At 41.1% G+C, this 24,972-nt stretch overlaps 2 protein-coding genes across 2 annotated transcripts in view; both read left to right on the top strand.

Annotated features, from left to right (window-relative positions):
• LOC141913074 (asparagine synthetase [glutamine-hydrolyzing]-like) overlaps positions 1–24,972 on the top strand; it is a 164,671-nt gene that overhangs the window by 101,938 nt on the left and 37,761 nt on the right. The window lies entirely within an intron of this gene.
• On the top strand, positions 8,513–13,648 carry LOC141913077 (putative transmembrane protein 183BP). Its single transcript, XM_074804520.1, has 5 exons — positions 8,513–8,684; positions 9,173–9,268; positions 9,709–9,855; positions 10,284–10,500; positions 11,367–13,648. The coding sequence occupies exons 1-5, from the start codon at positions 8,618–8,620 to the stop codon at positions 12,025–12,027; spliced, it is 1,188 nt and encodes a 395-aa protein (XP_074660621.1). The 5' UTR covers positions 8,513–8,617; the 3' UTR covers positions 12,028–13,648.

Here is a 24,972-nt window from a genome sequence, read left to right as displayed (position 1 = left end):
GGGAAAATCGAGTTTTTGTTCTAAGGTAACCTTGTTTAGACGAACTCGAGAGGTCGGATCAAAAAGCACGTTCGTTAAGGTTAATAGTAACGCATAAATTTGAAATCATCAGATTTCTATGACCATTGATGGAACGCCCCTTGAGTCCGCGTTGTAGAGATGATGGGTAGCGGTGTGGCCGAGTGGTTTCAGCGTTCGACTCCGGGCAGCTAGGTCGTGGAACCCCGTACATAACCGCAGTGTCCTCGGGCAAGACGCTTATCCTCGTTGCCTCTCGATCTAACGTTTCGACTTTATCTCCCCAGGAAGAGATGACTTAGAATAAAAAGCGTTTGAAATGATTCCTTAGGCTTCTAATTCATTCGACGTTTCATCTATATCCTAATACTCTTCTCCTGGAATGTCTCTTCGGAGACACCGTTGATGAAACACTCCGAGTCCGTGTTGTAGAGATAATATAGAATGGCTCTCTAAGAATAAAAAGTCTGAAATGCTTCCTTCAGCTTCCAATTCATTCAACGTATATCTATAAATAATCTTTCTCTACCAATAACTGACTAACGAAACAATCTAAGTCCGTGGTGTAAAGATGATATAAAATCTTAAATAAATCGAAAATAAAGAAAATATTTATTCTCGGAGTGGAATTCTACAATGCCTTATTACTGTACTTCGAATATATACTTCTAACTATTCTATCGTCGAAAATGACTTGTAATAAGAAATTGAGATTGTTTAGTTAAACTATTAACTGAAGCTGTTGATTGAGAGTTCAAGCTGCTAAACTTCAATACTCGATTCACGACTATAGGATTTTCCCATCTATCGACGATGTACGCGATCTTCAAATGCGCGCGTTCCGGATCCGAAATCCATACACGAGCTGTTTGTTCCATCATTCCGTTATATTTAAATTGTCGCAAAGGTAAACACCGTCGTCTCACCGCCGGTCACAACAACATGCCGACACTAGTGGTATGTATGCGAGTGTGCGCCATGTAGATCTGGGATACAGGAGAATTTTCACATTAATGCCGATACACGCGGGAAGTAGCTAGCTTGAAAAAATAAACGAGCAATCATCTCTCTTGCTCGTGGCTTGAAACCACATTTCCGAATAGATCACACGCCGTGATACTCCACGAGAATGAAAATCTTTGTCCGTGTTCGTGACGGGTATACAGAAAATCGAATCTAGAAAAATCTTAAATGCGGGGATCCAGACGAAATGACAAGGGTGTTTTTCAGATCAAGCACGGTGCCCGAGAGGATGATAAAATGTAAAATATGTAAGTTTTAACGATGTTCGACTTGACAAAAGTGGCAACCTCAATGGGAAGGCAAGAGTCCGGGCGCCCGAAACCACCTAGCTCGACCACGCAGATTATTCAACGTTTCGACTATATCTTCATGGCCATCTTCAGGCATACTAACATAGTCGAAACATTGGATAAACTACAATAGTTCGAGATAAACATTTGGAACTTTTTATTCACGCATAAAAAGTATCTCCGTCACAGTTTGAACTATATTTACAGGAAAAAAAATCACGTTTTTCTCCGTCAAGGTTTCATCATCCTGGATTCTGTATCTGTGGTAAAACGCGCGGTATCTTAGCTACGTCAGGTGTAGGACCCGAGCAATATCCGGCGGTTTTACCGAGAGCTTTCGGGCCGAACAATGTCAAATACAAATTGATTTGACAGTTCGTAATGAATTGGTCGATCGAAATCATATACTTCATCATTCGCGCTCGAATTGAGGGCCGCATATCGGGTCTTAGTATAAAGCAGATGGGCTGAGATTTCGAATAACAAATAGACGATGATGATATTAAGAAGCGTACACGATTTTAAACGCACTTTATACAAATCGAAAGACTTATAAAAGAAAGATTTGATATTCAAATACACGACATTGTCCTACTCTAAGAAGCATATTATTCTTATTAGATTACACGCCTTTTAACGATATTCCAGTGTCATTTACTTAAATTTCGAAGCATTTCTAATAGGAGAATTTAGAAGCTTCGACAAATAAAATAGCTGCAATAAGGCGATATCGCCTTTCCGATTACCGATGTTTTAATAACTTCAGGCAGGAGTTCTTAATTAAAAGCAGGTTTCAGAGTGTTGATGCAGAGTCTCGACAATAAGAAGAAGCGATGCTCCATTTATACGTTGTCTCTATGGCAATTTCAGACCTTTCATAACTTTTATTACTACATGCGGCCATTGATAGCGACGACTTGGTATAATATACGTCTCTAATATGAACAATTCATAAAGACTATAGTAGTCTAGTATTCGTCGGAGTAAACTGAACGGACAGGCGCGCATCGCCAGCCGATACCTGATGGCCATACGTCATTTCAAATATTCATCAAACCTCTCCATTCAAAACCAATCCATTGAAATACTTCAGTAAGAACCGAATGCGTAATTCGAATAAACTGTTGAATTCACGGTACCGTAAAAACATTGTTTTTATAAGTTATATAGTATTTGCAGGATATGATTAAATGATATATACATATCAGAATAAGATTGATTTAAAATCTGATTTCGTCACTGAAATCTCCACAGTCTTAACCCGCGAATCTGTACAACAGAGGATTTTTGTTTTGTATTGGAAAAACAATTATATTACAAAGTTAACTCCAACTGGTAAACTGGCATTAATATCAGTATTCTGAGTAAACAAGTGAAAACCCACAGTGTTGATGATTAGAACGTTTATTGTTATGACAGTCTCGGAGATATTTTTGCCTGATGACAGAGTTTAGATAAACTCCGAATTGCCAGAAAATATAAACGCTGAAATACCAATATTAGGTTTTCACTTATGACAGTTTAACTACGATATCAAGAGAATTGAAAAATGAAACGATTGCCAAGAAATTTCTTCTAGAAATTCGACATTTATAGAAAAAGAAAAATTGCGATTTATGCAGAAATCGACTACGATATCGAGAGAATTGAAAATCGAAATCTCGCTCGAACGTAAAGAAATCGGATTTTGTCTACTGGAATTCGAAAATAATTCTACGAAGAAAATAGAATTCGCACTTACCTTTCTACGTAACGTTACGTCGCGGACGGAAACGTATACGCCGTGTCAACGCTGTAGGTCTCCAGAGAGCGGCGTGTTGTCACTGTATAACTAACTGCCTTCGTCTGTCGTGTACGTGACGCTCTGATCACTGACGCAGGTATCACCCATCTCCTTGGAGAAAAAGATCTAATGGTTATTTATTTCGAAATAAGCTCGAGATCGCGCAGTCATAATCGGATCGACTCGAGAGATTATTATCGCGTCGAGTCGACGACGCACGCCGTTATTTTCCCCGATTCTCGAATGCGCAATATCCCACGACGGACGGACGGTCGCGAATTGACCCGGGAGAGTTCGAGAACCTTTCGATGGGAGGACGAGAAGGCATAAACCCAATCCCGTCGTCCGTATTTGACCAATAGATGGCGTACGAAACGTTCAACTCGTCGTAATTTTCTCCGGTAAATTGCGAAGTAACGTGAATGTTTCGTACGACTATCGGGGTAGGTGGCGTATCAGTAGATCCCCTAGTCATAAGCCGCGATCGAACGTAGACGATGGGTCAAATTTGCACGGATCAGGCTCGAGCCAAATTTCGCCCGCGCTCACACGCAAAACCACTCACGAAACGTGGACGTACAAACTAGATTTTTCTTCTAGTTTATACGCCCATGCTTGATACTAAACAATGCTCAACCAAAGCGTAAAATAAGTCACTTCCGGATGCGATTAACCGTGCCAAAATTTGGCTCAGGCCTGGTCCAACGTATTTGGTCGGCCAAAAATTGGCCCGAGTGGAATAGGCACGGGCCCATTTGGCACCCGTGTGGACAGTTGTTCTGGGCAAAATTTGGCACAGGCCAAAAATGCTCGTATGATCGCGGCTGTTGATTCGGCGGATTTGGATCACAATGGTTACCACATTTTCTGTTTAACTGAAACTAGGTAAATTCTTAATTAAACTCAAACAATACTCCGGTCAAACCATGCATATTCCTGGAAGCAGCTTTTGAACCTCGCCACAAATACCGAATTATCGATCATTACTATTGATAAATCATTAATAAACCATTCACACCGCCTTCATTCATATAGGTTTACACGAGGTGCTAGTATTAGAGAACACGTCGCTTTCCAAACGACGGGGTGAAGTTAATTTCGAGAATTTTTAACTTGCATTTTTCATCATGTATCAATGTTATGAATTGTCATCATATACATTTTGTATTACATGTACGATATTTGGCATACAGTACTTTGTATGATAATAAAATAAAACGAAATGTAATGAACTTTGAAATTTCAAACGCGAAGAAAATTAAAAATTATGACTTTTTGGGCGCGTTCTCTTTGATGATGTCATGTCGTAGATTTTAATCTTAGATGAAATAATTTTCGTTTTTAAACTTTTAAATTGGAATAATATAGAGTGGGTTTAAATCGTGCGATCGATTCTCCGTGTCTCAGTGCATACAAACGCTTTTCTACTATATTCTAAACGTTGTTTCGTAATGAGCATTATTTTCGAAATCGACAAAATTGAGTGTAGAAACCTGGTGTTTTATCTACTGACGGATTTCCGTTAGTAAGTTAACCAGTTTTTTAAATATTGACGAGTAGTGGCTGCTTTTCGATTGGAGTGCATGCAGGTTAGTATAATACAGATCGACAATTCACGTAAATATCGAATCAACGTCTCTCTGAGACTAGTTATTCCTCGAGGGGAGTGCGTTGGCAAACATAATGCAACATATTCGCTGAGATGACTCGAGGGCCAACACCGCCAGGCCAGGGCCCGGGAGTCACGAAGACCTAATCTTAAATTGAATACAAGCTGTATTTTGCAGTTAAAGCCCACAATATTAAGAATAAACTGGATGAGCATTTGACGTTTCGACCCAGTTGATCATTTTTTTAAACTGTTTTGGGCGAAACGTAAAACGCTCATTGCAGTATTTTCCTTATTTTGTGGGTTTCTACTTCAAATGATACTAAACAGCCACCCAATAATTTAGGGACTCACCCTATAGTTGAATCGATACGCGAGACTGCTGTACGTCACTCAGAGTTCCACCGCTGATGATTAATCATTAAAAGCTAGACTGTAATATGAACTATCAACTGTGGTACCGGACTGATGAATGATCGGTTTGCACATTTTCATAAATCGTGGTAAAACGTTTCAAAAGTACATCGGTATTTCTGGAGCACAGGGTACTTGGGGTGATGGAGTACCACCTCCTTCGTGTTATTTATTTTCAACGCTAAATTTCAAAGCGCTGTTATATCTCAAACACACGGGATGATCGAGCGGTGCCTAAAATGCCCAGGAAGCGTGAAAATTAGGTGAATCTTTCAAAAGTTTTCTGGGGGATGACCAGCAGAGCAACCGCTCTTAGACCCGTTTCCGTCCCTGTTTCTTCTTAAAGTTGTGTTTTTGTATTTCTCTTATACCTATTCTGTAAACGCAAATACTAAGTATATGAGCCTGTTTCTGTGCTCCGTGCAAATGTAATTTGTTTTTCGGAGCAATAAACTAATTGTATTATAAGGTTTATTCCACCGACAAAATTATGAAGAATCAAATCTGGAAATATGAATACTTTAAATCAATTAAGACTTATTCACAGTATATACGTATTATATACAAAAGAACTATTCCATCTGCTGCCTGTTAACAATAAAGCAGCATTCTATCTGAAATGTCGGTGTAACAGATTGTTCGCATAATTAATAGTGAAAATATTGAGGAGTTTTATTCATAAACCATTATACTTATCTATTTAAAATGCTTGTTTGTTCAAAAGAAGATGAATAAAGATGTAATATGTATTTTTCAGGGTGGGCACTTTTATTTCACTTGCTTTTTCCCCCTGACTATCATTCCCTGACATGCACGTTGTTTTCCTTGACTTGATTTGCTAAGAATCCATTCAATTAACACAGTCAAATACGTAAAAAATATACGGAAACTATTTGATTTTACGCACAAAGTAGCAATCTCAATATATTTCCCTGACTTATCGCTGATTTTTAGCTCTTTAGCCAAATTCCTTGACTATATTCCCTTACTTTTTGAAAGTGAAGGAAATTCCCCGACTTTTCCCTGATTTCCAAGTATTCATTATTTGACTTGCTTTTCTCCCTGATTATTCCCTGGCATGCACGTTGTTTTCTCAGACTCAATTTGCTAAGAATCCAACCAGTTAACACAGTCAATATATATAAGACATATAGACTGTTTGATTTTACGATCGATCTAGCAATCTTAATAAATTCCCCGAATTTTCCATGATTTTTAGCTTTTTTTTAAACAAAATTCCCTAACTATTCCCTGCTTTTTTTAAAGAAAAGGAAATCGGCAGACTTTTCGCTGATTTCCAGGTAAGTGGCCTCACGGATTCACGCGTAATACTGGCAAAAATCGTTTATTAAAATTGCGCGTTTTCTATAAACAATACCGGCTAGATATCAGTATATTCATTACTGAATCGAACAATATACCGCGTTGACTGTATCGTCAATTGCGGCGCTGAGTTCCGGGTGCGAGTGTAAAATCTAATTCCGTAGTGAACGCATTATCGAAACTAAACATAAAAAACGCCGCCTAAAAAAATCGGTTATCGATTATTAGTCGTTGCCCTGTGAGTATCAAAATGAGTTAAGTGTCATCATTAATTAACTGCGGCACACGTCGTGTACAATGGTTCCAATATCGTCGACTCTGAAAGTCTATTATTACATTTGATACCGCATTGTTTCTTTGCTATTTTCAATGCGTCCGGGCGAATTCAACTGAGAGAGACTTCGACAGAGCCGGCGCTGTTGTCGTCGGTCTGGTGCAGATACGCGGCGAAGGCAAAGCGTGCACGTTCAACACCGACATCGAATGAATTTCAACGTTTGATTCCGACGCAATTCGATTTTCGGATGTTTTTTCATTAAAAAAAACGACAACATCGATTATTGGAATATTATGAAAATCGATATATATCGATTAATTGCTTTGGATAATGATAAATTTGTACCGAACACGCGGCGTTCTCTTATATATAGACTGTGTTTGATTCAACCCTGAGCTGCCTTTGTATCGATGGCATTTATCAACCTATTTTAGAACGAGCACCGATAAAAACAACGGATTACGGATGGTCCCGACGGACATTCGGAGTATTTGGATTACGTAGACTGCTATTCATCTTCTATAGAGACAGGATTTGAGGAAGAACTTCTTAGTCAAAGCGCAGTCAGCGAATAGAACATTTTGGAGTCTTGTGTCTCGACAAATATTGGGCGTGGAAAGGATATCGGCTAAGAATTATTTAGCTCAACAAACTCTGCGTGAACCGCTATAGTTATCAACAGAATTCACAGGCACTCGCTTCAGGACTCTGAACGCCTATTTCGGCTGGCAATGTACCGCCGCAAGCGAAACACCGACGCAATTTAGTTATAGGCTCAGATAAGCCTCCTGCGGATTGCTAGAACGATTAGGATTTCACCAAGAACCTCAGTGTCTGATGTAGGATCGTAGAGCGACGGAGATCCGTGGAGACAACCACTGCCAGGACTCAGGGTGAAGATTAGGAACGATACGACGATGACTTCGTTGCCATCAAACGCCAGCTCGGCTGTCGACGATTCCGCGCACGGGTCAGTGAGGACTATTTTCATACTGTCGTTATCGGCGTTTGTTTTAGGAGTTATGACGCTGACGATCGTGTTGAGCGTTTGCGCCGGTGTTTGCGCGCTCACTCGCAAGCGCTGGAGTAATTGCCGGCCGGGAACCGCCTTCCGTTCGACGCTGGACTCGTGCCACGGCGACCGCAGCGGGCGTCGGGGTGGTCGAATCGTCAACACCGGATTTCATAAAACGAAAATGGATATTGATGAGGAGCCGTCTACAGTGCAGGCGAATAGCGCTCTGTGAACTAGTCAACAGATAAAAGCCTGACAAGTACAACAGATAAGAAATTTGTATTACGATCTTTCGGAGATTCCTTTTACGGACCGCCGAGTCTTGTCGCACTAGTCGGTGGGCTACTCCGGCACGCCTTGTGTCCGGTCGTTGTTGACTCTGACAGCATGCCTTTTAGATCGAAGACGATAAAGATGTTCACTAGCGCTTATATTCCTCCGGCGTATATGTCACTCCCAACAGTGACAAGTTAAACCCGTCTTGGAGCACGGCCGGCCGGTCGAGGCGTCATCATTTTGGACGGCAAAAGGATATCATAATGATATCAAGAAACTAAATGGATATTCTATTAGGATTGTTTCATAATCCCTGGTAAAATAGGACGTGGTCATAGCACCGACGAAACACCGTGCAATCTAAGATAAATAAGTGTGACTAATTGCGCGTTTTTCAGAGTCCCAACCCGCGTTTTACTTTGAATCCGAGCCCGCGTTTTAGTTTTCCCGCAAAGTCACCATCATGGCGACCGTTGCCGGCGTCGGGAGGAAACTAACCATATTTTTCCATTATTTATCAAATTTCTCGAGCGATCACGATGTCTAGCCGGCGCAAACCGGGTGTGATTTGGGGATCAGAGCTGTCAACATGCCGAGAACCGGCAAACGGGACAAGAAGAAAAGAAACGGCGGTCAAACGAGCGCTTCAAACACCGGTAAAAAACGAAACTGTCACTCTGTGTGCTAGACAAGACAGACTGGCCTATTTCATTGAACTACCTTATACAACCTTCCTAATCCTAATCGTTGGTAATTAGCTTTACACCGACTAACTTATGTGGTTTGTGAAAATATCTGATTGTCAACTCAAACTTACTTAAGTCTTAACCACAGACAGGTTGAAACTGATTAGTTAGATCACAGGGGCTCGTCTGGTATTTGAAGTTTGGGGGGTGAACTGTTTAAATCATCCAGTATCCCTGGTACTAGGCCTATAATTCTTTGTATTTCTAAGCTACAGTTCATCCCCAAACTTCAAATATAAGCCCCTGTGGATTAGATCAGGATGATCAATGATATCGAACTGTTGGCTGGGCACTTGCATTTTCATACCCCTTCCTCTCAAAAATTTCCATTTCTGCTGAGGAACAGAATCAAAATGAATCACTTTTGTCCGACTGATTTTAATTATCGCTGATTTCAGATGTGACGGTTTACGATTTCGCTCATTTGGATAAGACGGAAATCCAGGCCGGAAAGATACATCGCGCGAAGAAAGGCGCGTCAATTCTTTCAGAAGGTGGGTAAGTTATGAAGGAACCAGTAATGGCTCCCGAAATAGGATTGCGGAATGCTGCTTATTTTAGTTAATTTAAGTTCAGTTGAGGATATGTCCTTGGACCTGATTGATGGACAGTATTTAGGCAATTAACAGTTTTTACAATTCGATGGAATTGGGTGCAAAAATAAAAAGTCATTGAAAGCCATGATACTGGTAATAGAGAATATAAGCCTTGCTTTTAGCTTGTTTCAGTGAACTTCATAACAAAATTTCATCCGTTCCAAGATTTTATTCTTGCGGGAAAACTATTGAGAAAAGTAGTGTTAAAATCCGGCGATGAAGAAGCTAACAAATTCAAAACTTGTGAAATCATGGGTCTAAGAAACCAGTGATTGCCTTATTTTAACATCCTGTGCGTTGACCCTTAAAATCCGTCAAAACATTTAAACTTTTTCTAGTGAAGCAGTTATGCGGTCAGCCGGCCGATAAAGTAAATCCAGGTTTAGCGTGGTACGAACGAGACATCGAAGATTTTGATTTGCTGAAATTGTCGATCTCCGGAACAGAGGAAAATGAGGATTGTAGTTCATCGGAAGATGATGAAGGTATGAGAGAGTCAGTATTGCACCGATATGCGGTGTATAATCCACCCGCTCTTTATTGTGCCTACCCGGTGGTGCGGTTTACCAGGTTATTATCAATTAGTTAAAATCACCATTGAAAGATGGCAGTACCTCTCAAAACATTAAGAGATATTAGTACTAATGATACACCGCACTTTGGAGTAGACACGATATAGCGGTATGTCCATTACACACCGCACTGCAAAGTAGACAAAATATAGTGGAATGTTCATTATACACCGCTCTGCAGAGTAGACAAAATATAGCGGTATATACACCACACTTAGGTGAAATTTTTAACAACTTAAGGTCATGTGATTTAGTGAAGCTGTCAGCTGTGAAAGGATTAAGTTTGATCAGTTACAAAAATGTTTGATTATAATTGTGTTGAATTATCTAATTGTGCACAGATAGTGATTGCGATGGTGCTGGTGTTGTCACGAACGGTCATCAAAACGGAGCGAAGAAAGAAAATTCGGAATCATCGAGAAGAGTTTACCCGGTCGATTTCTGGTTTTTGCTCGCCGATTACGTTTATCCCGAGGACGTCGGGCGATTCGCTCGAATCTGTCAACATTCCCACTATGTCGTTCACACCACGCATTTCTGGCGCAAACTCTATAATAGGTAATGATGAATACGTGTTTTCGTTTTCGAGAATTATCGTCAATGTTTTATGTACAGTAGACTGTTCGTTTGCCTCGGATCTGGCGGTACCCCAATGAATTCTCTTCGAGAAGGTATGCCGAATCCCTGTCCAGTTGGAGCGGGGGGATCGTTATAACGCTGAATTGGAGTAGGAAAATTTGTAATATTTATATTGTCTGGGGCACGGGATAATCCGAGGCGAATTATACAATTATGCGAATGCAGTCTACTGTGCAAAGTGTGATTTTTTAGGATTTGGATTTTTTTGTGATGACTGAATCTCCTGAACTACGCTGAAACTGGCTTAAGTTATCATAGCCACGACCATCATCGTGTTAAACTTTCGAAGCAAAAAATGCATGTACAAATTTGGACCAAAATTATAGGGACAATTTCAGTAATATGTCGGCCAAGTTCTACTGTATATCATTAAGGTTAAGCCACAATATCAATTTAAACAACCATTTTCATACGAGCTCAGAAGATGGGTGGGAGGATGACACCTGGAACATTAAAAAAGAAAATAAGAACAGTTGTTTAAATTGATAGTGGGTTTATCTTGATGGTATTCATCAAGACTGAAAATACAGTCAACCCCCGATATTCTGCCCTCCCATATACCGCCACCCCCGCCTACCGCCAGGTTTTCTCGATGTACATCTCTATACAAATACATAGTAAAACAGCCTGGACATACTCTCTATACCATCAAAATCGTTCTGCACCGATGTGGGCGGTATATCGGGGGCTGACTGTAGTCTCAAACATTTACGAAAGTTCTACTGTATTGAAGTGAATGTTCTTTCTGCTGGTAAATTCAGCTAGTCTCGCATTTGTCGTTGTAGGTTTTTGTCGTGCGAACGCGATCTACCTCTCGAACTACGGCCCTGTAGTATGATGATGGCGCACGGCCTGCGCACGCGTGTAATCCGCGCGCTCTACATCATGTACGCATTGTTCCACGAGCGCACGGCGAAACCGACGATTCCGTTCGAGGACGAAATCCACAGCCTCGAAGGCGGCCGGTGTTTGCTGATGTGGCACTCGAAGGACCGTCGCAACTACTGGCATTTCTATTTCAAAATCTACCACGAACACGCGGCGTGCGCGATACGCCAATCGAAACGCGCGCCGCACCGACGCCACGGAAACGGCGGCGGCAGCAACCATTCTAGTCCGGCGCGTCGTTCGAAGGATCTGCTCGACGCGGCATACGATCTGCACGACAACGCCGAAGACGGCTGTCGACTGTTACAGGTGACCGCGTTGAACTTCATCTCGCTCCCGCCGACGGTTATGGGCCTGTATTTGAGTAAGGTTTACCTGAACGTCAGTCAGGGAATGCGTTATCACAAACTGCGTTTGTCGTTCGTGTCGTATTCGAACGCTCGTGCGCGGCACGCGCAGCCGAGCGACGGCACCGACGTTCTGCTCGACCCGGTCGTCGACGCTAAAGTCTTCAAATGGTGGCATCCGAAATTTAAGAATACGGTTGAGAGTTGTTGACCGCCGACGACGAGATTCCTATGTTTTAACACCGTTGCGCCGATTGATTGGATGTAGACATTAACTCTTCGATATCAAAAATGTACATTTAACCAGGGGCCAGTTGCACAGTCCTGACTTAATTCCAAAGGTGGTCTTAAATCTTAAGACTGGTCTTAAGTTGTTAGATTGGCTATAGAACTAAGTTTTGTCTTAGATTGGTCTTAAGTCTAAAGCCATGACTATGCAACCGGCTCCTAAAGTTAATGAACAAAACCAACAGTTGATGATTTAGAAATTTATTTTCTGACAGTTTCGAAGTTTCGACTGAGCTTCATCATTTTCATTTCTCTGATGATGAAGTTCACTGACTCATCTCAAAACTTCGAAACTGTCAGAGAAGGAATTTCGAAATCATGAACTGCGGGTAATGTTCGTGTCACCCGAAGTGTTCGACAAGCGGAATATCGTGAATACTTACTCATAGTTGTTAGCTAGAATTCACCCCAGCCTCTTTTGATTCAGTAGACTGCATTTATGCCGGAGTCATTTGCCTCGGATTATCATGTGCCATGGACAATGTACAGATCGGCTTAATCCGGATTTTGGTCTAATCGAGACTATATTTGCAGTCCATTTGTTCGACATTAATATATAAGAAAATGCCTCCAATGCGGATTTCCCGTGAACCGGATGAATTCGATGGTCCCAAATGATCCGAATTAAACGGATTCTACTATATTACAAATACAGTTCCTTGCGATAATGACCTATCCCTGCTCCGACTCTCGGGGCTTTGCGTTCCTCAGGGAGACAATTTATCGGTCTTGTGAGATCTGAGGCGAATGGAGTCTAAATCCCCAAAAAATCCCCGAGAAAGCTTTAGTATATGCGAGATCATTCATAATTTACGTTAAAATGCTGATCATATACTATTTACTTATTAGTCCGAGCTACAGACATGCGTTACGTACTAAATGAATGCTTCCAATGCAAAACGGTAACTCTTTCAACAGGCTGGTGGTGATTATTTTGATTTAATTTGCTTATCGATTATCAAAGGCAATAAATGAAAATGAAATTACAAAAGCTCGCTTTGCGTGACTCGCGAACAAATTTATGCGCGTCAGACGTTAACTTCATCAGTCATTATGGGTTTGAATTCATCAATATTAAATTGTGAATTTCTTTAATTCTAGAAACATTGTCTCAATGAATGTTATATGTATTTTGCCGTGTATTACAAAAAGCATTGAATAACAGTTTTGATGTCGGAATACCGGATCCAGTTCCACAGTTGTGAGTTAGAGTTCTGAGTTTAAATCAGTTCATTTTGAATGAGTGAATTTAATTCACCAAAGTAGAACTGGATCCCGGATAAGAACCTCATAATTCATCAGGGTTTTAACGAACGTTCGTACGGATGCCCTTCATCGCATAGCTTTCTAGAACACCCCGTGAAGAAACGTTAATGTTGTAATTTTTTTTCCTATTTTAAATACGTTTAAATCACGAATTGACTAATGATAATTTGATCTTTACACGAATTTTGATTTTACGTATATTTGTAAACCTGTATTTATTACATACATGTATTATATATATATGAGAAATGTTAGAAGACTATTTTTGTTAAATATATGTTCGCTTGGCATTAATGATTTGACTCGACTTATCATCATTTATTTATGTGTGGAGGAGGCATCGTCATTGTATGCATTCTTAATTCCGACGATGTGTTTGATGTTGGATCTGTGAAAACCATTGACGTCAAATGAAATTGCGGCAGCCAGACACTGCTCAAATCCGTATAGTTCGATCAAGCTTCGGCTATAGACCGACCGTGCATTATCCGAAACAGTTACAATATCGAAATCGCGCGGAAAAGTCGCATCCCGCGCCAAACACGTCTTGAATATTTCGCCAAGAACCTTAGTGTCTGATGTTACTTGGGTACCCACAAATCGTGGATCACAATGGATACAACTACTTCTATACCTGGGGAACATAGTATCTGCGATGCTGAGAAAGTTACGACAATATAGGTTACGCAAATCGTATTGTCCGCGGGTTAAATTTCTCTTAAAAAGGGCCAAAACCAGTGGCACTTGGTTAAAAAATGTACAGCTCGATTTTAGTGCACGAAAAATTGAATCGGACTGTTATTCGTTATTTAAAAATGGGCACTAAGGTTCAAATAGGAGGGGGAGTTCGCAATTCCGACCCCCTTAAGAGACGCCCCGTGTGTCCTTCGTCAAACAAACACAGGCGACTAGCCGAGAAAACAGCCAGTCATAGCTACGAGCAATCATCTCAACCTTGAGTTGATTGCTCGTCATAATGACTGTCAATATGACATTGTCGATGCGGATAATACATCTAACGACGGTCGCCATCGACTCGAATATATTCAATGTACCAATCCGTCCTTTATAACAAAGTCCTCCCCGATCGGCTCGACTGTTGCCGCCTTGTTAATCATATTAAACGACGTTTCGTACATAAAGCCCGACATAAAGACGGTGGCCGCCGCCGCGACAGTGAATCGGGCCGAGCTCTCCGCCGGAAAGTAATTATCCGCCTCGAAGAAAGCGAAGACCCCTGAAAAGATTCTTCGCATCGAGAACTCGCTTTCGTTATTGGTTTCGTTCAGTTTTGATGTCGCGATATCTAGTGAAAAGGCGCTTTCCGTCGAATTGATGCGCGCGCGTTTAGACCATCGGCGCTTTGAAAACAAAGAAATATCCATATGTATATAATATGCATAGCGAAAAGTCTTTCGAAGACCTCAACGGCGTCTTTATATTGAATAATTCATCCGTCACTTACTCTAACACATACAAGAAACAAGAGTAATTAATCGAGATAGATTTTACTGAACTATTTTTTTACATATCGCATGTTAGCCATTGGAGGCCTCGTTAAATAGAATGCGTTAACGAGTCGCAGCATCGATAATGGTTAAAGATTTCCCCCACTCTTTCTTAGACGAGGCATTTTTTACTTTCGTCCCACACAGGGCTGGCGGATGCAAGTTATCAACGTTGGCCCGGCCCAAATCTGACGCCACGAGGCGTTAACCGGGGGAAAATTCGCCCCTATTTCTCGTCGGTCTCTCCGGAGAAATGCGTCTTAAATGAATGGTTGCATTTTGAAGGCTGTATTCTGAGAGCTATTCGGGACCAAGTCGATTTAGTCACTTTTCATGAATGTTACAGATCCTGATATTTTAGACGCAGCTGTTTCACAGTCGACCAAAAATACGTTTCCAAAAAAAATTATCATCGGTAAAATTGTTGGCCCGGCTACACCTCCTATCAAATTTCAAACTTACGCTACGTTTACAGTGTATCTTCGCATGGCGAATCTAATGGCGAAGTCCATTTTGAAATATCTCCAACAGAAAAAATGGTAATATTTTTTCTAATGAGATTATACATTCCTACAACTACAAGGACAAGTCATCGGAAGCTTTTCTTCTAACACCAGCAAAACCGACACAGTCTAATAGTCGACCGTACATCGGGAGAAAACTAGCGCAGAAAGGTCACTTCAACAGGCGATTTGAACAGTTTTATCTGATGCCTTTATTGAAGGGCATACACAAAATGATCGTAATGTCGGTCGTCCTGCAAGAATTTCGGTATTCCCGGAGATGCTAAACATTCGGGTTTAGGGTTTATTTAGCGCTGGTTTTGTGGTGGATCGCTCGACAACAACCGATCAGTTGGAACAGGCACGCTAAACACGTGGCCGCTGATACGACCACTTGAAGCAGGAGTATCAGCGTCAACATGACGACGTACTGGTCGAAATTGATGCTGTTGAACATGTCGGCGATGACGAAGGTCGGCAGGACCAAAAGCGTGGCGCCGACCGCCATCGCGAACAGGGCCATCACCAGCGACATGGCGTACAAGCAGACAGTTTTCTTCTTGCTAGCCGCAACGCCTAAAGAACCACTGACCACGACCAGAGCGCCGCCCCAGAAGTGTAAGTACACGGCGCAAAGCATGTTGATCGGCCAGGAGATGCACCCGTTCACGAAAACCATAACGCAACAGCCCAATCCTATAATCAGAATCCCGAATATAATCGACGCGGTGCCGCCTCCGATTGTGCAACGTTTGCAACAACAACAGCGGTAACACGCTCCTTTCGCGGCGCAGCATCCGCCGCCCTCGCCGCCGCATCCCGCCTGGTCGCAGCATCCGGCCGGTTTCATGTAGTAAGCGGTCGGGTAAGTGGTGGGAGTCACCGATCTGTGATGCTGATGTCGGTTCGGCGTAACGCACCGATAGTTCGGAGAAGCCGGTCGACCGTTGTTAGTCGACCGAATCGTCGTCGGAGTCAGATAGTGCGGTCCGGTAGCGTGCACCTTCATTTTCGTGTTTCAATCGGTAACTTAAAAACCCGGGGCTGAAATTACGAGAAAGAGAATACTTGAACGGCGTTTTTAGGAATTTGAAAAGCAGGGCACGGTCAGAAAGTTGATCAGAAGTTGGTTAGAGTTCGCACAAAAGTTGGTTGAATTAACCAGTGGATAGTTGACATGTCGAAAATTAAAAGTTCGTCGTAACTATGATATTCGTCCAACGGGGGACCCAGTTCCACGGTTAGAGTTAACTCAGAGTTGAAGTTAGTTAATTTTCATTGAGTTAACTCAGAGTCAAATCTTAACTCACAACTGTGGAACTGGATCCGGTTATCTTTCAACAACTATTGCACAACTGCAGCCCCTGGATCCAGTTCCACAGTGTTTGTGAGTTAAGATTTAACTCAAGGTTAACTCATTGAAAATGAACTAATTTTAACTCAAAGTTAACTCCAACTAACACCACTGTGGAACTGGATCCTGGTTTGATGAACGCCTTAGTGACAATTGAAATTGCATTTTCTCCATCGTGTTATTCTCCGACGATTAGATATCCAATTTTATCTTGATATAGGGATTTTTTCTATTTGATTGATTGATTCATGAATTTAGATTTGATCTGAATTTCGAGAGACTGACCCCAGAATCGTACACAGACATTGCTATAGATTAACGAGTATTGGCCCAAAAATGAGATCAGCGGTGTCACTGCTTTCCGCCGTGAATACCGTGTTTTGATTTAACGCCACTTTTTCATAGAAAGAAACGATGCCCACAAATTCATAAAACAACATCGAAATGAAATGGATGAATTACCCGTATTTAGTTTGTTTCCGAGTTTCCGACACCAACCAGCAATGGGCACCGACTCCTAGTAAACGGTGACCGCGCCGTAATCAACGGCGCAAATATAGCAAAAACAATATTGACCAATCATTAGTCAAATATGACCGTCTGATTCGGTGGCTTCTTCGTATTTCTGCTGTTTTAAGCTGTTTAATCAGATCTCTACGCGGCCCTGGCGATTTGTTGAATTCAATATTTATCGGCGACATTATTCGAACAGCGGGTTCTATTGGTTTTGGATCGAGTTTTCCTGCGGGGTAGCTACCGACTTATATATATATATATATATATAGATTTCCATGTAAAGAGCATGCGATCAAAAGAAATGTTATCATCAACGTGTTCTTAGGCGAACAACACGGGTTTATCCTGTGCGATAAAATGCTGATAGCTATCATAAATTCGACTGTTTAAAAGCGTGGTTACTTTACCCCCATTTACAAATTTCCTGCATTTTCTCCCATCTTTCTATGTGATAAGCACAAAATTCCCCAAGTGAATTTGCTGCTCGTTAATAAAGAAATTCCTTGAGTAATCTGCTGCAGGTAAATGGAGAAATTCCCTGAGTGAATCAACAGGAAGGGAATGGAGAAATTCCCTGAGTGAATCTACAGGAAGGGAATGGAGGAATTCCCCGAGTGAATCTGCAGGAAGGGAATGGAGAAATTCCCTGAGTGAATCTGCAGGAAGGGAATGGAGAAATTCCCTGAGTGAATCTACAGGAAGGGAATGGAGAAATTCCCTGAGTGAATCTGCCGCAGGTAAATGGAGAAATTCCCTGAGTGAATCTGCCGCAGGTAAATGGAGAAATTCCCCGAGTGATTCTGTTGTAGGTGAATGGAGAAATTCCTCGATTTAAAATGTTACTATTTATCAATTTTTCCATAAATCGATTAAGAAACGCGTGGTCAATGGCATATCCGAATTCCATGAATTTTCCCTGATTTCTGTGGCTTTTTCTATTCCTCGAGTTTTCCCCGGTTTCGAGGTCAGTGGCGCCACCCTGTATGAGGATGATTTTTCCGCACCCGGTTCGACCGGTGAGTACGTTGCTAGACAACAATAAATTCTCAGATTGTCCCCTTAGCTAACACCGTCCCGAGAACCCGGCGACCGAACTCGGTCAAGATGCTTCGACCGGGTCGCAGAGACAGTCAACGTTGATCGAATTTCGATAATGTTGTTTGACTTCGAATTAAACCCGCTATTTTGAAAGTAAACAATAACGACGTCTGAAACGACGTCTGAAACGACGCCTCGGGATTTAATATAAAACAAAACAAACATACAAATTCTATACGTGGGTTTGTCCTCGAGAACGGGACGAATTGAATTATCATTGCCTGCGCGGATGAGTCTATACAAAATCGTCGGCATTCTTCTAAAAGCCTCGATAAATTCGCCGCAAAGTTGCCGTATTATCTTTTATTAAGCCGCTTCATCATCGGCGCATCATCGTTATTCGCGTCTCGTAGGCCAGGTATTTATTTGCTCGTCTAAACCTGTTTCACAGAATGCCCATTACAGCCATTAGTCGTGTGCGTCTAATGGCTGATTGGTACCGGACATCAGACCGCGGTTACAATACACGTATATATATATATATACTGCTCATTGCGATTCAATACATTGCGGTGATTTGTTGTTTTTTATAGCGGCTGATTAACCGCGAGCGGGGGACACGTCAAAACTGCATTTTTCAACTGGAATAGACCGGCATAATAATGTCCGCCCTATTTTTGTATCATTCGTTTAGTATTTATTTTCATTCGAAATGGCTGCTTTTCCACGGCTACCAGCCGCCAATAGGTGCTGTCAATAACTATAGTTGAATTTTTCTTCAGGGAACATTGCATCGAAATATAACAGAAAATAAAGTTCAATATAGTTGTTAATCTGAGGCCAGACCGGCAGTGACCTATTTCGCATTTCTGTACACGTCAAAATCGAAATAGTAAGAAAATACTGAAAATGAGAAGGAAAAAAAATTAGGGGATGATATCGGGGGCCCCGAACCCTGTCTCCGCGCTGAGGTTGCCCATTTCATCGAGACAGAGAGAGTTAAACCACGCAGATATTTTGACGCCAATCCTCTCGGAATTTGCATCGTTAAGGATGTACGTATTTATTCAAAAATATCATGACACCGAGGGTCGGACACCGCTAGTGGGCTTTACAAGGCTGCGTTATCCGAGAAATGCCTTCGCCATTTCTTCTGGAACCCGGCCTTCCGATATAACTAGACGCGCCCCTGGAACGGTGACAGCTCGAGATTTTTCTCATTGCATTTCGTTATGATCAGGGGAATAGGGCAGCATAATCAAATGCACGATGTTAGTTTTTCTGCGAACTTCGCCTTTAAACATCATATATACATCCGAATGCTTGAATTTCGCGATCAATCTTTGCCTAAATGGTTTTAACGTCCGTTGGAAAATGTCAGTAATAAAAACATTAGACGTAATTTTAAACAAAATCGAGAGACATACGCGATAATCATCGCCGGCGCGGATTTATTGAATAAAAGCACGGTGCGCTATTGACGACGATGCGGTCTATATATTTTAACGGTGCTCACAGCGCCCACGCGCATTTAACGACGCATGCCTCTGGTTCATAACTGACAAAAAGATAAAAACTCAGTTGATCGAGTGCGATATCGTCGAAAGGAAAAGGTCACCGCAGATATCAAACTATTCGTCATCTCGTATTTCATAATCGTTTATCGTGTTGGACAGATGTTTAATTGAAACGACAGCGATTCGAAAACAAAACGTAGACAAGCACTAATTCTAATAAATGCGTTCGGAAAAAGTAAACGTTTTCTATTGCTTAAAAAAATGTCAAAGATCTTCTCTTGTTTTCTGTTTTCTGTCGAGACTTGAGTTCGCAAATCTGACGACTGGTCTTAAGTTGCAAAGTTTAGCTATATAACTAAGCTAGAACTAAGATGGTCTTAGACCGTTCTTAAGTTGCAAGATTAGCTTTGGAACTAAGATGGTCTTGGACTGTGCTTAAGTTGTTAGATTGGCTATAGACCCAAATGAGCTAAGACTGGTCTAAAGACTGGTTGTTAGGTAACTAAGGCGATCTTAGACTGATCTTAAGTTGTTAGATTGGCTAAAGAACTAAGTTGATCTTGGACTGGTCTAAAGCTGTTAGATTAGATGTAACTAAGATGGCCTTAGACTGGACTCGAGTAGTCATATTAACTAGAGAACTAAGATGGTCTTAGACGGGTCTTATAAGTCTAGGCCATGACTTCGAAACCGGCCCCTGGGGTCAGTTATACAGTCACGATTTAAGTCCAAAAGTGGTCTTAAATCATAAGACTGGACCTAAGTTGTTAGATTGGCTATAGAACTAATTTGGTCTTAGACTGGTCTTAAGTCTAAGCCCTGACTATGGAACCGGCCCCTGAAGATAGTCCAGTTATATATACATATACATGTCCATTTTCTTGTCCCCGAGTAAGTTAGAAAAACGCCGCGCGATGACCACAGTTTTTATGTATCACTTACGGCTGTTTGATTAATTATTGATCGACCAGTCGCATCCAGTCATGCGAAAGGCGGAGCTGATAGCCTTTTTTACGCAAGATGCCGGCAAAAAATGCAATTTTTCCCCGGCGAAGCGCACGTCGTTTTTAACCGGTCGTCGCGTGTGTTCAGTTCCACAATCACGCGTCTATATCGAAGTTATTATAAAGCAGCGCGCGAGGAGGCGCGTTTTCTCATTTGGAGAACGATAGGACTATTATAAGCACACGCATCTATCTATCCGTCTGGAGCAGCTTTCGTCGTAGAGGGAGAGAGCACAACTTGATAGAGAAATTGAAGAAGGAATTTCTATTAGGACTAATCGACAGAATTACTCGGTATAGTCATATCAATATATTCATATGTCAGTGTTGTCTGCACAAAATGTATGTGTTTAACGTTAACAGCTTTTAACGGATGTAAAAACAAAAATTTCAATGACTTTTAAGACTTAAAACGACATCAGAAACGTCGGTTACATTTTTGTATGGACTCATCAAAACAAAAACTAGAATGAAAGTTGAGGCGCCAGATTTCAAAATTTCTAATACCCGTTACATTTATGTTCAGACTGAAGAAGGATGAACCACTAGAAATATATCTAATATTCTAAAAGATTGTTTTGCCACATTCGTGTGGCATTTTACATATATTATAGTTGTGATCTACTGATAAATCCAAGTAAAATGAAACTTAGTGGAAAGGATAAGAAAACTCGACCATCTTAAACATATTTCTAAATAGAAAAAGTTCAATAGTTGACTACGCTATACTATCTAAAGGTCCGTTAACATAGACTGGTTAAAACAAAGTTGCTTGTATATTTCATTATATTATGTGTGTAACTCGAAATGCGAAATGAAATTATTCATTCATTCATTCGAGTCTTATAAGAATGAAAACAAACAGAAATAGAAAGCTACTAGAAATAGAAACTAGCTTAAACAGATTTAAAAATTTAAAGCTACGATAGTTATCAATTAACACTTACGAAAGAAACCGAATTTCGGCATTAGTCGGTACTGAGTCAATCAATAGTATGGGTTCACGAAAAAGAACCCGCATTGAAACTTAACGAAATCGAATGGAACTGGTGGTAGCTGCTTATACGAATAATGAAACGAATTTCGAAAAACGATGCGTATTCGATTCAAACGTAAAAAATCTTGAATTAATTTCCCATAGACTCGGTGCTGACTAATGCCGAAATTCGTGTTAATTGATAAATAACTATATCGTAGCCTTAGATTTTTAAATCCGATTGAGATAGTTTCGATGTTTTACCGCGGTACGAATTGATTGATTTACTTTTCGCTGGACAAAATAATCGCATTCACAAAGAAAATTTATCTTATCGGACGCTCGTTTTGAACGAAAATACCGTGTATGATATCGTAATACAACGACTAATCTATCATCATTGAATTGCGCTTGCTGGAAAAGTCTTTTTTGCGTATTGCTTTTACCGTCGCGAACGAATTATTAATCGAATTAAGGTCGCGTCGATAAATCAAACAAAACCAAACAACAACAACAAACAAACAATCAGAAGGGTAAATACTTCCACCCCCGTGAACAATGACTCGTAAAAAGCTTTTGTAATGAATTGATGGTGAATTAACTTGTCTGAAATAATTGACGATCAAACAGGGGTCAGATCAGTCAAACAGGGTTCAGATCAGTCAAACGGGCTTCAGATCAGTCAAACAGGGGTTCAGAGCAGTCAGTTAAACATGGTTTAGATCAGTTCTTTCATATTATTCTGTAGATAAACAATTTCGCAAAAATAAGATTTTTTTTCGTCAGTAGCATCTTGCATACAGACATTGCATCAAGACACGGAGGTTTAGATGATGGATCTGGAAACAAAACAATCAACAAGATGTTTGCTAGGCATTAGATGAAGAGAAGGCGGCCTAGGTCCACCGGCCGTATAAGAAATTAATGGTTCGCCGCGCGGAATATAAAGTGCCTTTTCAGAAGAAGAAAATGAGTAGCGGATCTACGACACCAGGTATTTTGTGGCCGTATCGCGACGCAGAGGTCATCACCGCGCAAAAAAAAACACGCGCGTTCGCTTCCACGGCGGATATAGGCGTTGGCCGTATAGCCAGCCAACACCTGTGGTCTCACCGCGACGACGAATGAAAGGCTGTTTTTGCGTACGACAATAGCGCCGGTTCGTAATACAGTTAAAATACGACGCGAGCACGTAGCGTTAATTCGATTAAATATCACCGGAATGGGCGGAGGTCATAGGATGCTGTATATAGCATGACAAAAACGTAGATATAAATACATTTTATCAATCGGTATATCGATTCAGGTTGTTTCAGTTAAGTTTATTATTACGACCGTCTGGTGTAAGATAAAAGCGTACCACGACGATGTGTTTCTATAAAAAGTGATTGTTACCACCTGCCTGGTCAAGTAAGAAATTACATATATGAAATATGCTTTCTTTATCAAAGATGAGATTAGAATTTTGAAAAAGAGGGCGTCAGTCTACTTCGGTACGATTGGCCGGCGTTGTGTTAACTATAGTCGGTGACGGCCGCACCGTACCAACTCTAACGACCTTGTCGTCGACGACCTCCAGCGATGATAAGTTCATCTAATCACCGGCAGAGTTTTGTTTCCTCGGTAAGATACGAGATCGCGCGCGGAAACTGAGAGAGAATCCGCAAAAATGTGTATTCACATCGCACGATTATTCTTCACAAGATCGAGCGATATATCGACTTACATCTCAAATTCGATTATTTTTGCGCAGATTCCGCGAGCATCAAATATCATCAAATATTCATCAAATATCCTTTATTGCTACTCTATAGGTTCCAAGTCACCAAGAACTACCCCCTTCCCCCTCCCCCTCCACCCATACAGGTATCAGTGTATAAAAAGATTATTCTAACGGTTATATCGGCGTCAAAAAATCCGTAAGTGGGTATAGTCAACAGTAGTTGAATCCCTAAACCCGACTTCATTTTGCCATACGTTATCCTCTTCGTACCAAAAAGCGCCGAGCCTTTTTAACAAAAACTCTGGTTTTATCTGGTCCAGGTCGTAGTCAAGCGACGCGGCGTAGATTGGACGCGATATCGCTGCCGAGGAAATCGATTAATAATTCAAAAAGTTTTGCGCGTCGGTTGTAAATTGAAACGGGGCGAGGTGTGCGTACGGAGAGAGGATCGCGCGCGTAAACTTGAAGTGACTATTAACCGGCATCGCTGTCAGTTGCGATCATCGGCTAACGTTGTTATTAGGACGACGACGATGATACGGCGTTCATTACCAGTACGATTACGTTATCGCGGTGATTATATTCCGCCGTCGCGAAATCAACGCCATTCGCTTCGAGATATTCACTACATTTTGCAGTTTTAAAGACGTGTTCGAATGCGCGGCCCCAAAGCGTCGGGGACAGTTTTGTGTTCGTTGAATGAATTTTTTTTTGTTCAATGATTTCAATTCTGTAATCGCAATATCATATTCACACACGTGGTTCTAATCAACGAGGACCTCGAGCCATAGATGGCGCGCGCGCATCAGTAGATGATTAAATCTATCAAATTAGGTCTAGATGTATATGGATCCCTCCGGTAGTGTGTAAATTATAGTATGTTGTAAATAACGTTTGTTATGTTTCAAAGTGTTTTTATCTACTGTTTTTGTAAATAATTGTAAATACTGTTTTTTCTTCCATATACCATGGGAATGGTCGGAGTGTAATGAATATTCGTATTCGTATGATTCAAAATTGACTCTCGTCTGCAAATTACACAGTGATAATTTATATCATGTATGATTAAGAATTTATCATCACTATTGTTATTACCACCTATCGTTTTAGTCGCGGAGACAAATACAGTTATCATATTATATGTTATCTTATCTTATCTTACAACTTGGGTCGAAATTTAGTCCGCATAAATCTTTCTTCTATGACATCGCCAACGCCGCTGCGTCACGGTGTGACGTACAAGGGACCTCCAACTCTATCGCAGTTTACGGTTAGTTCTTGCAGGAAAGTTGGCGTTTCACCGGGCGTCAACTTAAGATCTAGTTCAATGTCCACAAGGCTTTGGCCCGTATAAATGAAATCTCGATGAACTTCGTCCAAATTTCCTAGACCCCCACATCAGAAATGATCTCGTTGTATAGCTATCAATTTTTTCATGGTTACGTAATGATTATTTCGTTGAT

The sequence above is a fragment of the Tubulanus polymorphus genome, chromosome 11 (assembly GCF_964204645.1).
Source record: "Tubulanus polymorphus chromosome 11, tnTubPoly1.2, whole genome shotgun sequence".
Lineage (NCBI taxonomy): Eukaryota > Metazoa > Nemertea > Palaeonemertea > Tubulaniformes > Tubulanidae > Tubulanus > Tubulanus polymorphus.
This window is presented reverse-complemented; position numbering and strand designations above follow the sequence as displayed.

Bases quoted from the DNA above. Each gene is read 5' to 3' on its own strand.
- LOC141913077 (XM_074804520.1), top strand. From the start codon at position 8,618: ATGCCGAGAACCGGCAAACGGGACAAGAAGAAAAGAAACGGCGGTCAA. The intron at 9,269-9,708 runs GTGGGTAAGTTA...AACTTTTTCTAG, and splicing joins CGCGTCAATTCTTTCAGAAG to TGAAGCAGTTATGCGGTCAG. The intron at 9,856-10,283 runs GTATGAGAGAGT...AATTGTGCACAG, and splicing joins TTCATCGGAAGATGATGAAG to ATAGTGATTGCGATGGTGCT.